The following is a 15,195-nucleotide window of genomic DNA, read 5'->3' on the forward strand; positions in this document are numbered from 1 at the left end:
TTGACAAAAAATCCCCAAAAAAACTTCATCTGTGGAAGCTGTAGTACTGTAAAAAGCACGACCAATCATTTTAGCCGGCCCGGCTAAAATAACTGGATGGCCTACCTGCCTGTCAGCCTTCCATCTGTGCACAAACTTATCTCGTGCCCTCATTGGTCATGTGCGCGTTCGTGTGTGTTGGAGGAGGGGCTCTGTAAGGAAGTGGCAGATTTTCTCCGGCTGTGTATTTTCAAATTCTAGCGATATCGAGCCGGTTTCTCAAACTTACCTACCCCACCTTTAAGACATGCTTCAGGTAAAGTTGAAACTGTAAAATATATATACATTTGTATTTGTTTAGCTGTGTGTCACTTTCTAATAACCTAACGCCAGCTTCAGACTCAGGCCTGGTGTTTGGTCACACACACCTTCAGTGGTAATATCTTCACTTTACCCCTAGTGTGAATGAGTGGAAACAGCCTCTCAGTGAAAGTGTGTGTGAGGGTGTGTATGTGTGTGTTAGTGTCAGGATCAGAGAACGACAACTCTCCTCTGTTCCAGTCCAGATTCACTCTGACCCTCTGGAGCTTCTTCTGCAGGCTGAGATCAGTGCGTGGATCTGGTGGTGACCATGCTGAGTATTTACCTTTATAGAAACCTATTCTCCATAATCCAGACTCTATGACTCCCTTCCTCTGGACAGACTCTGCTAACACACCCAGTCCCCAGCCTGCACCGTCTGTAACCTGGACATCCCAGCTGTGAGTCCCTGAGTTAAAGCCCTCAGATCCCAGGACAAAGCCGTGTTTATCAAACCTCTCTGGATTATCAGGAAGTTTCTGTCTCTCTCCTTCTCTCACACCGGTCAGATCTTCAGACAGGATGATTTTTGGATGAGCAGTGTTTGGGTCCAGAATGAGAGGAGAGTAGGACACCATGTCCTTCATCTTGCTCCAGATGTTGAAGCTGAGGTTGCCCAGGTGTTTGGCCTGGTCTATCAGAGCTCCTGAGGGCAGCTGTGGATCCTCCAGCAGGGGGCGCTGCAGCCTCTCCACTGCAGCCTTGTAGTTGAGCAGGAAGGAGACGTCTTCAGCTCTCAGCTCCTCCTCTGTGGCCCTGACGGTGTGTGAAAGAGCTGCTATCTCTCTGCTCACAGCCTCCATCTTCTCCTCCATCATCGTCTTCTTCTGCTCCTCTTCCTCCCTCAGTGCAGCCACCCTGGCCTCCTCTTCCTCTTCTAGAAACTGATGAAGTTCTTTAAACTGCTCCTTAATCTGCGTCTCTGTGCGTCGGGCCTGGACCTTGATGTGTCCTGCTGTTTGATCAAACACATCTTTAAGTAGTTTAAAAATCTCTAACTTCTCCTTTAAGGGCTGCAGAGATTTCTGGAGCTCCTTCTTGTTTTGTCGTGCAGCTTCATCGATGGGTCTGAATCTGTGGTTGGTGTGTTTTCTTGAATCTCTGCAGACGACACACACTGGCTGCTGATGGTCGACACAGAAGAGTCTGAGTCTCTCAGAGTGCAGACTGCAGAGAGCCTCTGAAGATCTCGGATCTCTCTCCTGTAAAATGGCCTCACACAGGTTCTTCAATGCCAGGTTACAGGGAGGATGATCCATTAATGATATTGTCTTACAGACTGGACACTCTTGTGTTGGTTTCTCTCTCCACCAGTTCTGCAGACATGACAGAAGAACAGGCTCTCTAAAGACTTCCTGACAGACCCGACAACAGAGATCACATCATTCAAACAATCCCTCAAAACTCACATTTTCACACTTGCCTTCAACTCCTAATCCACTAACCCCTCGCCCTTATAGCTAGCACCCCTCGTGCTAGCTTAGCACTTTTTACTTTTGTGTTATTTTGTTTTACTTGCTTGTAAGCGCTTTGAGCACCAGGAAAAGCGCTTTATAAATGTAATGTATTATTATTATTATTATTATTATTATCCACATTGTCTCGGAGTGAAGCTGAAACACAGCAGACAGGAAGTACAGTCAGTCATGGCTCCCCTCCCCCCTCCTCTATTGACTTCACTGAAATTCACTTTGTTTTCCACTCACCTTCAGGGTGTGGAGCAGGTTGAAGCAGTTGTAGTTTCCACTTTTCTCTCCTGTAGCTGAACTCAGAGGAAGTTGTTAGTTTGGTCTGAAGGTGAATCTGATCGTCTGTTTTTCAGTCCGTCTGTCTCTCTGCAGTGAGGAAGAATAACACAATGTTTCCTGGTTTATCTCTTTGTTCACCTGATAAACAGAGGTATGTCTTCCATAAACACCAGCCACACCTCATCAGCCGTAATCAGTAAACTGGTTCTACCTCATTTTATCTCTGCAGTACGGAACATTTTAACCATCAAGTAGCTCATAGAGTATCATTCAGTTGTACAGTCTTAGGTCGCATTCACACCTAAAATTCTGCTTCTCTGGTGTGCACCAGACGACAGTTTGTTACATTGTTTCATTTTTCAGAAGGTTCGGGTTCACACCAAGCGGCAAACTCTGGGGCAGAGCCGGGAGGCCAATAAGGAAGTGCCTCAAACTGCAGTTCATCTAGTGGCCAGTAGGAGCAGTCTGCAGAAGGGTGTGTGTGCTAGTGAGTTATCCGACCGGCCCACCTCGGTGCCGCAAGAAAATACCGCTAGTAAATACCGCTAGTAAATTGTCAACGGGGGGGGGGGGTGCTAGTGCTAGTGTCTTATCCGACCGGCCCACATCGTCCGATCGGCCCACTTCAGTACCGGCCCATCGGGATTCATCCCGAACGTCCCGATGGCCAGTCCGCCCCTGGGCTCAACTGCTCGGCTGATCCCGGGAACACAACTTGAACCCGGACGTGTTTGTTGTGTTGGTGCCTGGTGGAGTATTCTTGGATATCTTTATCTTATGGCTCTGCGGTTAAAACAGACCGTCCCTGAATGCAGTTTCTTCGGTAAGTGAAATTCACAATATGGTCTAGCTGCAGTCGCAGCAAGTACACGGCACGCCCCCTACACGACACGCCCCCTACACGACACGCCCACCTGACACGACACGCCCACCTGACACGACACTACGGTGGCTGAGAGACATTGATACCGTACATGGCAGATTAAAAACGAATTGCAAATGTTATTGTAGCATTTTAAGCAACTATTAGGCAAATTAATTAATAATCTACCCGTTTGAGACACAACAGTATATGACTTTAAGCACAAATCATTTTGTCTAATTAATAAATTAAAACAAAAAGGGGGCTCAGTAAACTTTATTTTTTAGTACACATAATAGGTAATAATGAGATCTATTAATTATGTTTGTCTAACTGCTACACATGTATTTATACATAAATGTAGATATTTATGAACATCTAAATATAGTTGTTAAAGGTTTTAAGATATAAATAATCACATCATGGGGTCATTAAGGTTTCAAACAGGTTCATGTAAGGTAGGCCTACTATAACATGAAAACATAATTTTTAAAACTAATTTCTGAATCTCACATTAGCCTGTAGTTTGGTATGTTATTGATATGGGCTGGACAACCTGGTCTCACCAGAATGCGTGACTCCACCACGACTCCTTAACACCGCAGTGCGTGGTGGAGTCACAAACTTTGCTACATTTACGTGTCTGCACCACGCAAACATGGAGCAACCTTACATTTGTATGCGGACGATACCGTTATGTACTGTGCAGGTCCCTCCATTAAGGAGGCTGTTGTTGAATTGCAAGCTGTTTTTAACATTATTCAGACTCAGCTCTCTGAACTAAAGCTTCTTTTAAATGTTGATAAAACCAAGGTAATGCTCTTTTCAAAAGCTAAAGAGACACCAGAGCCTGTTTTAGATATTGTAATTACGCAAGGAATAAAACTTGAAGTGGTTGCCTGTTACAAATACCTTGGTATCTGGCTTGATGATTGTCTCACTTTTAAACGTCATGTCAATAACCTGCTTAAAAAACTGAGGGTTAGGCTAGGTTTCTTCTACAGGAACAAGTCCTGTTTCTCGCTCGAGGCCAGGAAAAGGCTAGTCTCTGTGACCTTTTTACCTGTGCTGGACTATGGTGATTTGATTTATATGAATGCACCTGCCAATTGCCTGGTCAAGTTAGATGCTGCGTATCACAGTGCACTGAGATTTGTGATAAACTGTAAAGCATTAACCCATCACTGTACCCTGTATGCAAGGGCTGGTCTGCCTTCACTAACTGTACGGAGGCTCAGTCACTGGTACATTTTTATATATAAAGCCATGTTAGGGAAACTTCCATCCTACATCTGCTCCCTGATCTCACGGCAAATTGTAAGTGGCTACTGCCTGAGATCGCATGCTGTGGTTTTATTAAATGTGCCAACTGCTAGGACTGTCTTAGGGAAGATAGCATTTAGATGCGCAGCTCCACTGTCCTGGAATAGTCTGCAATTGAAATGGAAACTGAGCAATCTGGTGCCACTAAATGTTTTTAAAGCTCGGTTGGATGCTACTCAATCGGAAGCTGTTGGTACCTGTTCATGTGGATAGTTATGTAAATTGTAATCCCTGTAATGATACTGTATGATGTCCTTTTTGTTGTTCTGTTTATGTTTTTAATGTTTCATGTGGAACCTACTTGAGCAGGTCTCCCTTGAAAAAGAGATCAATGATCTCAATGGGACACAACCTGGATAAATAAAGGTTTGAAATGAAATGAAATGACACAACCCCAATGTAAAGTGAATGACGCTCCTTTGTCGTGGTGCACACACGCATTTCTACAACGTCCAGCAGTGAGCTTTTATTCTATAAAACGTTTTTTTTTAAATCTACTTTATAGCTTGTAGTAACTCACGGGAGGCTTCTTTTATTTTATTTGTATTCATAATCATTTTTATTTTTCGTCAGAATGTATTATGGTGCATTATTCACCAATTTTTGTTCTCAAAAAACAGTGCATTTTGTGTTTATTAAATTAGTTAGTTTTTAAGGAAGGCCAGAGCTGCAGCTGTGTCAAATAGATTGTTCCCTTTAGTTAACGTTATTTAAAAGATAATTATATTCCTATTTGATGTCCCCTTTATTGTATTACAGACCCAAAGAGCAATGTGAGCGTCCAATCCCATTGGATAACGGAGGACTTTACACCCGGAAGTAAGTATTCTCCTTACTGTCGATTGATTTTATTTACAGTGATATCTGCACTACTCATCAACTCAAAAACACCAGATTATCCTTGTTAATTACACAACATTGATTGGTTTAAATTGTGTACAATGCTTTTGTATTTTCCCCTTTCGATTCGGAGAAACAAATATTTTTTCGGAGTGTTTGGATGGCAGAAGACACTACACTACCCAGAATCCTCAGCTATTGTTCCGCTTTGCCTCAAGCTCTGTGATTGGTTGACCTCCAACTGCATTCCATTATGAAAAAGAACGTTGAGGATGGGGTCCAGACAGTTCTATCAGGAGAGACTTCATTTTGTTTAAAGAACATTTATTGACACATGTCATATGATCAATGTTAAGTCTTTGGCGATTAGACCCCGATCCTGAAATCGTATATCTAAAGGGGAAAATGCAGCTACATGTCCACATCACTGAGGACCTGACATGGACTCATCACACTAACACCATCACCAAAAAAGCTCGACAGCGGCTCTTCTTCCTCCGCAGGCTGAGGAGGTTCAACATGGACCCCAGGATACTCTGCAACTTCTACAGGTGCACCATAGAGAGTATCCTGACCTTCTACAGGTGCACCATAGAGAGCATCCTGACCTTCTACAGGTGCACCATAGAGAGTATGCTGACCTTCGAGTGCACCATAGAGAGGATCCTGACCTTCTACAGGTGCACCATAGAGAGTATCCTGAAGTTCTACAGGTGCACCATAGAGAGTATCCTGAAGTTCTACAGGTGCACCATAGAGAGCATCCTGACCTTCTACCTTCTACAGGTGCACCATAGAGAGGATCCTGACCTTCTACAGGTGCACCATAGAACTGCACAGAACATCACCAGGACGGAGCTGCCATCCATGGAGCACCTTTACTCCCAGCGGCTCAGGAAGAAGGCCCTCAGGATTATAAAAGGCCCCCATCACCCCAGCCACAAACTGTTCTGCCTGCTGCCGTCTGGCAGGTGCTACCGCAGCATCCGGACTAAAACCACCAGACTCAGGGACAGTTTCACCCCACAGGCCATAAGACTGTTAAACACCTGTTGAAACATCCATAACATTCATCTGGCTGCTACTTAGAAATTATTTATCTAATATATCATATTCCAATAACTTGCATTTAGACTCTTATTGCACTATTTCACTATTCTTTTTTATATTTTTCTTTTTGTATTTACTATTTACTTGCACTATATTTTTCTGATTATCAGTTTTATTGTGTTGCACTGTTGGAGGAGCCTGTGACCTAAGATTTTCATCATCATAACTACACTGTAGCTATGTTTGTATGACAAATAAAAACCTTGAACCTTGAACTGTGCAGTGAAGGGATCAGGCCCTTCTCAATCCAAGACATGTTCAAACCGTACACTCCAGCACGCACACTTTGCTCTGCATCAGCCAATCCTCCCTCACTGCAAAGTGGACCTATAGGTACACCAATACATCCATGAGGTACCCCTCAACAAAGAGGCTCCAGAATGGTTCAATTTCTTTTTTAAACAGAAGAAGTAGCACTTAAGAATGTAGCCCTTGTAAAACTATGCATGTGTGTAATAATTGCTGTTCTTATAACTAGAAATCAGTATCTAGAAATAAGTAATATTTTGTTGTATTCCCTCTGGTGTTTTCCCAAGTAATATGAATAGTGGGTTCTTGTTTTGAGAAATTCCAAAAATATTTGACATGTATTGTACTGTTCTCGTTTCAATGTATGGATATTGAAACTTAACAGCCAGCTAAACTCTCCTCAGCATCATTCCTCCAAGGAACAGGCAGGTGTTGTATTTGGCAGGGATTTTAATGGTAAGAAGTGTGAAACTGAAACAAAATACATTTCTCCATAAGTACACATAAAACAATGACAAGTTCTTAACATTTACAGAATAAATGTACTTTTTACGCTTTCTGTGCATGGATCGCTGTGCCGTGTGTGGGTTTTTTGAGACTCCCCTGACGGTCACCCGATTCGTACTTGTAATTTGTTCTATCTCTAGCCAATCAGATGTCTCCTCAATTCTAAGGCAATCACATGAGCGCGCCCCCACGAGGGTAGATTTCTTGCGTTCATGACGTAGCGCTTCATGTACGCATTTTGCGCTGTCCGGAGCTGACAGGTCCATGGAGCCTGCCTGCAGGCACTAATCTCAGGACACCTCCACTCTCAGTACATTGCCACTTTGTCCCGATGGCCAGTCCGCCACTGCTTCGGCATACAGTATATGTGTTGCACGGCCAGATACGGCTCGAGAAGCTGACTCAGATGAATGAGGCGAGTAAACACAGCTGACAGCCGGCAAGAAACTCGAGCGATTATTCACATCGCGTCCGGTGTGAACGCACCATTATTACAAGTATTATATAATTATATAATTACAAATTTAAATCGCCACTCTCAGTACAGCGCCACTTTCCGAACAGGTAATGCACGCAAATAAAATATTTTATATTATTAGGGTCTGAGACCTTGGTCGGCGAAGACCCTATTGAAATCGGTCACGCAGCGACCGATAAACCTTTGACCCCCGCAACACATGTGAAAACTCACCAAATGTTGCACGCGCGTCAGAAGTGGTGCAACTTGCGATATGTAATTGGTTCCGGAAGTTTGCGTAAAAAATTGCGTAGGCCACGCCCACTTCCGTTTTTAACGTAAACTCCCCCCACTTTAACTTTCACGCAAACGAACGAAACTCGCTACGCATATCTAGGGTGCGGAGACGAACAAAAAAGCCTCTTGGAGGGGTAAAAAATAACGTACAGGAAGTCGGCCATTTTGAATTTGGCGTCGAAAAAATGCGATTTATCGCGTTTCTCGTCCTCCGCGCAAAATCTATCTTCTCCCAGGGACTATATCCGTACGACTCGAAATTCGTCGGGTAGCATCTCCAGACATGGGCAATTCAAAGTTATCACGGAAGTTTTTTTCTTTCGCACGGCGCAGCCGTGATTTGGCGCCAAAGTTCGCGTTCGCTCGATGCTAGGCCCATCAAACGCCATGGAACACGATGATGTCATAATTCAAACTGACATGCTCACAACGCCACCAAACTTCACATGATGGTTAACACTGCGGCCCTGAACAGCTCTACGTCAAATTTTATGTTACTTAATATGGCGTTACCATGGCAACGAATCCCTCGCCATAAAACACGGTGTCGCTGTAACTCCAATGGACACGGTCCCATCGTCCACCAATCTTCACTTTTATATCACCGGTCCATGCCTCAACAGCTCTACGTGAAATCTGAGATCTCACCGTATGCCGTTTCCATGGCGAGGGATGCGTATCCCTCGCCGTAAAACACAATGTTGTCTTAAGTCAATGGAAAATGGTCCAAACTGCACCAGACTTCAGATGACAGTTAATGGTCAGGCCCTCAACAGCTCTACGCCGATTATGGGATGTCATCATATGCCGTTGCCATGGCGTCAGATCCCTCGCCATAAAACACAATGTTGTCTTAAGTCAATGGAAAATGATCCAAACTGCACCAGACTTCAGATGATGGCTAATGATCCAGCCCTCAACAGCTCTACGCCAATTATGGGATGTCATAATATGCCGTTTCCATGGCAACGCATCCCTCGCCGTAAAACACAATGTTGTCTTAAGTCAATGGAAAATGGTACAAACTGCACCAGACTTCAGATGACAGTTAATGGTCCAGCCCTTAACACCTCAATATGACAAAAGTGAGTTTTCCTCAAAAGCTGTTGCCATGGCAACGTATCCCTCGCCATTAAAATACAATGTTGTCTTAAGTCAATGGAAAATAATCCAAACTGTACCAGACTTCAGATGATGGCTAATGGTCTGGCCCTCAACAGCTCTACGCCAATTATGGGATGTCATCATATGCCGTTTCCATGGCAACGCATCCCTCGCCAAAAAACACAATATTGTCTTAACTCAATGGAAAAGGTTCCAAACGGCACCAGACTTCAGATGACAGTTAATGGTCCAGCCCTCAACAGCTCTACGCCAATTATGGGATGTCATCATATGCCGTTTCCATGGCAACACATCCCTCACCAAAAAACCCGATGTTTCCGTTACTCCTATGAAAATTGTCCAAACTGCACCAGACTTCAGATGGTGACTAATGGTCCGGCCCTGAACAGCTCTACGCCAATTATGGGATGTCATCATATGCCGTTTCCATGGCAACGCATCCCTTGCCAAAAAACACAATGTTGTCTTAAGTCAATGGAAGATGATCCAAACTGCACCAGACTACAGATAATGGCTAATGGTCCGGCCCTCAACAGCTCTACGCCAATTATGGGATGTCATCATATGCCGTTTCCATGGCAACGCATCCCTCGCCAAAAAACACAATGTTGTCTTAAGCAGGGGCGTCGCCTGGACCTGAAAACATTCGGGGCTTAGCCCACAGTGGCGGCGGCACTACAGTGGAATATTCTACTGCAACACTCCCCACACGCACACACACACAGTACACCCGCGACTGTTACAATGAAGGCTCGATAATCAGCTCACGGCATATAGGCAGGGGTAAAGTGGTATTTTCTATGAGTGGGGGGCTCACCTCCTCTAGGGGGTCTGGGGGGATGCTTTTTTTTATAACTATAATGATCATATGAAGGTGTGCCGCGGAAATAATCTTTTGAATAATTTGTGACCAAACCGTTTGAGACCCACTGAGATAACTTAGACTAAAGTTATGTATCTAAACACTCAGAGAGTCCTTTAGTTCACCTGAGTCTCTCAGTCTGAGAGGAGAGGACTCTCCTCCAGCTTCTTGTGGAAACAGCTCCTTATGTCCATTAGCACAACTAGCAAACCAGATGCTAACAACACGGTCCATGCTGGCACCGGTCCCTCCCTCCCCCTCTCTCCCTCTCTCTCTCTCTCACACTAAATGCGCTATTGCCACACACACACAGAGCCGAGCTTGAATGACACAAGCACACGTTTATTTCCATGCAACTCTCTGATTGGTCTGGTGTCATGCCTCTGTTGCATTCACTGAACACGGGAAATTACAGTGCTGCCGTCCTCTCTTGTGTCATGATGAGGTTCACGTAAAGCACGGTTAATGTATTATATTATTGAGGGAGAATTAGTCCGGGGCTAGAGAAAAAACATTCGGGGCTAAAGCCCCGGATGCCCAGGCCAGGCGACGCCACTGGTCTTAAGTCAATGGAAAATGATCCAAACTGCACCAGACTTCAGATGATGGCTACTAGTCCGGCCCTCAACACCTCAATATGACAATAGTGAGTTTTCCTCTAAAGCTGTTGCCATGGCAACGCATCCCTCGCCGTTAAGCATGATATTGCTATAACTCCTGTGTAAATGGTAAAAAAGTGTTCAAACTTTACATGTGTGCTAACGGTACAGCCCTAAAGACATATGTGTCAGTTTTGAGATTTCGTCAAATGCCGTTGCCATGGTAACAAAATGGTCGCCGTGAAACACGGTTTTCTCATAACTCCAGTTAACATGGTCCAAACGGCCCAGAACTTCACAGGTTTGATAACGATGCAGCCCTCAACACATCTAGGCATATTATGGGGTGTCATCAAATGCCGTTGCCATGGCGACAGATCACTCGCCATCAAACACAATGTTTATGATACTGCTGTAAATCCCATGTACGTTGTCCGATCGGCCTGAAACTTTCCACGTTTGCCAACGTTCGAGTCCTCGAGACACCTAGACACACACCTCGACGTGCGGACAACAGCCTGCGGAGCGTCGAAGACCCGCTCAACGCTGCTTGCAGCTTTAATTATTATTATTATTAATAATAATAATATATATATAAATAAAAACATCTTGTATTTTAGTTACACCCGCTATTGATTAATTTGGTCAACATTGGACCTTGACACCGTCCGCATAGCTATAGTGAAATAATATAATCGAAAACATTAAGCCTCTTTGATTTAATAATCGGAGCTGAAATCTCTCTGCCATCTCATATAACACACACTTCCTTATTTATCTTTGAATAATAATACCGTAAAAATAAAGACGACTATACTACGGTCCTGCGGTCCTGAGATTAGCGATGGACCTGTCAGCTCCGGACAGCGCAAAATGCGTATATGAAGCGCTACGTCATGAATGCAAGAAATCATACCCTCGTGGGGGCGCGCTCATGTGATTGACTTAGAATGAAGGAGACATCTGATTGGCTATAGATAGAAAAAATTACAAGTACGAATCGGGTGACCGTCAGGGGAGTCTAAAAAAAAACACACACGAATGCAAAGCGATCCATGCACAGAAAGCGGTTTGTGTTTGCAGATTCTGAGGTTTTAAACAGAAAACAAATATGTGAGGATCAAAAATACATATGTAAAACTTTTTTCTGAATTTGGATTTTATTTACATGTATATGAAACGGAACACATTTGTGTGTGCATTGAAAAACACAAGTGTGGATCCGGAAATACAAGTGTGAATCCTTTTGCGGATCATGAAATACAAGTTTGAATCCTTCTGTGTGCATGTGTGTATTATGAGACTGTTCTGAGCCCATAAAAGACAGCCTAATGTTACTCAAAGTATGCATAAAAAAAGTATTAAAGATTAAAAAAAAGAAATTATAATTAAAGAAAAGTTACACATTTTACAAAATACACATCCTGTAACAGTTTGGAGGATTTAGCAGCCAGGTATATATTACACAGTTTTAGCGGCATATATATATATATATATATATATATATATATATATTAGGGCTGCACGATATATCGTGTCGTGACGATAATCGCGATATGAGCATACGATTTTTGTTTTTAGGACGTGCGATATTAAGTAGGCAAATTAACTCAAACACGTCATGTTACAATTATTTTGCTGCTTGCTACAAAAGGAAAACTCGCGCTGCTCTCATGTCAGGGGTACCTGAGTGAGTGACATGCAGGCTCTGCATGCACAGCAAACCACCAATAACAATCAAATCTCCAAAGCAAACAGACCCGGTGATTAAAGGTAGAAACACTGAATAAAGTAGTTTCATGTGTTTCTCCAGGGCAGTTCGGCGCTGCTAACCGAGCTAGCTCAGCTTGTTGCTCTGATAACTTAAAGCTCCCGTGTCATGCTTTTCCGGTTATTACCCGTCCCCTTGTGTGTTATGAAGGTTTTTATGCATGTAAACGGTGTGCAGAGTCAAAACCCTCAAAGTACACCCTGTAGCGAGTAAAACTCTAACACAGAAAATACCTCCCCAAAACGCCTCGTTGGAGATACGTCACTGTCCATTTGATTCTTCCGGGTACCGCATGATGTCATGCGGTACCCGGAACAAAATGGACCAATCCGGAAGAGCTATGGTCACACCCAGCGGCGCTGGCCGCACCCTCTGCCAGCCTAACATTTACTGTTGGAAGCTCTGGTTCAGTTCACAATCGATCCAGTCATGCCAATGCCAAGGACCTGTTTCCTGAAATGTGAGGAGAAATCTGAGCTGTTTGTCCTACCGACGGAAGAACCACGACGAAGTCAGTGGTTGAAATGTCTTTTTAACACTGTTCCTTCAGAGGTTCGAAGAACGTTACTGTGTGCGCGGCATTTCACAGACGAAAGCTTCCAAAACATTGCCCAGTTTGAGGCCGGATATGCACAGCATTTGAAACTGAAGGACGATGCTATTCCTAGTTTGTTTGGCCCGTTTGGAGCAGGGGAAGATTCGGGTACACAACCTGTAAGTTTGCATTGTTATTTGTGTATTTATCAAACAAGTTTAAATGTGTAAACTGTGTCGGACTGCTAAGCCATTGACACAGTGCTAACTGTGCTAACTAAGTTGCTAGCATTTCCATATATCAACTCTAATATCAGCAGATGGCCTTGCATACATGTATCTCATAGCAGGAGAATGTCTGCATTCACACACGAAATACTCATAGACAGTATACTCCGGGTGATTTGCCGTACGGTCAGTCGCGAAACGTAATTACATTATAGCTGGCGTAGCGTGTATGCTACCGAGCTAACCAACGGAGCTAGACATCCCTTATGAAACAAAAATATATTGTAATATATTGGTAAATATAATACAATATATTGGATCATACATTTCCATATATGGGAAAGTAGTCCTTATATTTTTAAATATATTGCAATATATGCATGGACCATGTATGGCTATATATTGATACATATAAAAAAAATATATTGCAATGAAACCAAAACTGCACTATACATTTATATGTAATAGTTTTATTGAAACACTCATTTATCTTTCATGAGTTACACAAGTTTACATAAAATTGAACAGATATTCATAAACAGTTATCTCACTTCGTTTTGTATAGTTACCCACTTTATATATGAACATATGTTTGATGGTAGCCTACATATAAAAAAAGTACAAATTGTCCATTGAATGATGGAAAATAATATACAGTTTATAAATATATATAGACACACACATATATGCACGCATATATATATGCATATATGCACGCATATATATCTATGCATATATTACGGCCGACCGGCTATTTGGAGTGGAACGCACCCACGGCAGACAGCCCAAACAGTATTCGAATGCGCCACTTCCGGCTGATTTCGGGGAGCCCCCCCCCCTCTCCAGCAATAGATTGATCTGATTGGCAGATTCAAATCTGCGTTGCTGCCTCTGTCTGTTGATTCTGTCGCTGAGTGTCAAAGAGAAAGCATTCATCAGGTGCTTCGAAACGGAAAATTAAAAAGAAACGAGAGGAAAATACAGCACCAGAGTCAGGTATGTGTGTGAGCATTTAAAACTATTTTAAATTGAAATAATTCTGCATGTACACTACAAGTAGTCTAGTTGCTTAATCCGTATGTCCCATCTCTCGGCACTACACCAGCTACATTAGCTAACGTTAGTTAAATTAGCTATGTTAGTTCCCTCGTGTATGAGTGTATAACCGGTCCGCAGCTTTGTGAACATTCAATTTCGAAGATTTTCGATGTTACAGTCAACTGAAGTCGACCCAAAACAGCCAAAAATAGCGGACCTTTAGATCGCTAACATTTTAGCATAAGTCAATGGAGTTTAACATAGCGAAAACTAGCCCCACGGCTAACGGACATTTTCTGACTGGTGACGATGATGAGCTAGTTAAGTAATGTAACCACAGTTAGTCTATGTGTTGTAAATTCCCCTTGTTCTCCTTGATCTGCATTATATTGTTCGTGTTTTAGTCAGGCACATTTAGGGACAGCTAAAGTAGTTCAGCTACGGGTCCTCGAGCTGGTTACACGTTCTTATTATACAAACATGTGTGTTCATGACAGGACATTATTGCGCATCGTCACATGCATAATTACCATCGTCACAGAGAGAATGCGTTCGTGAAGAATGTGAGCATATATGCAGATCTTTAGTGTTGGTAATGTTATAAGATTGTATGCATAGTGTCCTGCTGAGTCAGTGTGTTAATGAGTCTTGATGTCCCGTTTTTAGTTGCTATGTTGTTCAGGAATTGAGCTAATGCTAGCTAGTTAGCTAAGTTAAGCTAATCAGTGATAGTGTGTGGATGAGATGCTAACTTAGCTTTTATTAGCCGTGTGTTTGCAACGTGTCTAATGTGTTTTAGCAACAATTAGTATTGCTGTTGCTTATTATTAATAACCATAGTCTGGTTAGTTATTGTAATTTGAACCTTATTTCTATTTCTGTGTATTTTGCAGAAACCATTCATTCATTCTCTACTCTACGTTATCATTATCATCATACTCATCAACCCATTCAACATCCTGTATGTGATTCCACATCAAGCATGATGTATTCTGTGTTGATGATCAGAACCAAGCTAATATAAAGTCCAAAGACTGTACTTCCTGTCTCCGTGTCAACTCTCTAACCGGAGTGCTGTTTTGGATAAAACGGGCTCCAGCACAAACATCACAAAACACATAAGATTCCCCAATACTATGTGTTCTGATGTTAGTAACTATGTAGGTTAACATTAGTTAGGCTATGTGTTGTGGACTAATGCATTCAAGTTAGTTCACATTTTAGTTGTAATTGCCCCTGCTGACAATTGTGTGGATAATATGTAGCCTACAGTCAATGGCATTTCACATTTTGCTCTCCAGTGTAT

At 42.8% G+C, this 15,195-nt stretch overlaps 1 protein-coding gene across 1 annotated transcript; it reads right to left on the reverse strand.

The window, feature by feature from the left end:
* Window positions 1-217: 217 nt before the first annotated feature.
* On the reverse strand, window positions 218-2,205 carry LOC117471093 (nuclear factor 7, brain-like). Its single transcript, XM_034115893.1, has 2 exons — window positions 2,046-2,205; window positions 218-1,655 (listed from the first exon to the last, which is right to left on the reverse strand). Exon 2 carries the CDS (start codon window positions 1,596-1,598, stop codon window positions 381-383), a length of 1,218 nt encoding a protein of 405 aa, XP_033971784.1. The 5' UTR covers window positions 1,599-1,655; window positions 2,046-2,205; the 3' UTR covers window positions 218-380.
* Between the last annotated feature and the right edge of the window lie 12,990 nt (window positions 2,206-15,195).

The sequence above is a fragment of the Trematomus bernacchii genome, unplaced genomic scaffold (assembly GCF_902827165.1).
Source record: "Trematomus bernacchii unplaced genomic scaffold, fTreBer1.1, whole genome shotgun sequence".
In the NCBI taxonomy this organism is placed as follows: domain Eukaryota; kingdom Metazoa; phylum Chordata; class Actinopteri; order Perciformes; family Nototheniidae; genus Trematomus; species Trematomus bernacchii.

Excerpts from the sequence above, each read along its gene's own strand:
- LOC117471093 (XM_034115893.1), bottom strand. The coding sequence starts at position 1,598 with ATGGATCATCCTCCCTGTAACCTGGCATTGAAGAACCTGTGTGAGGCC.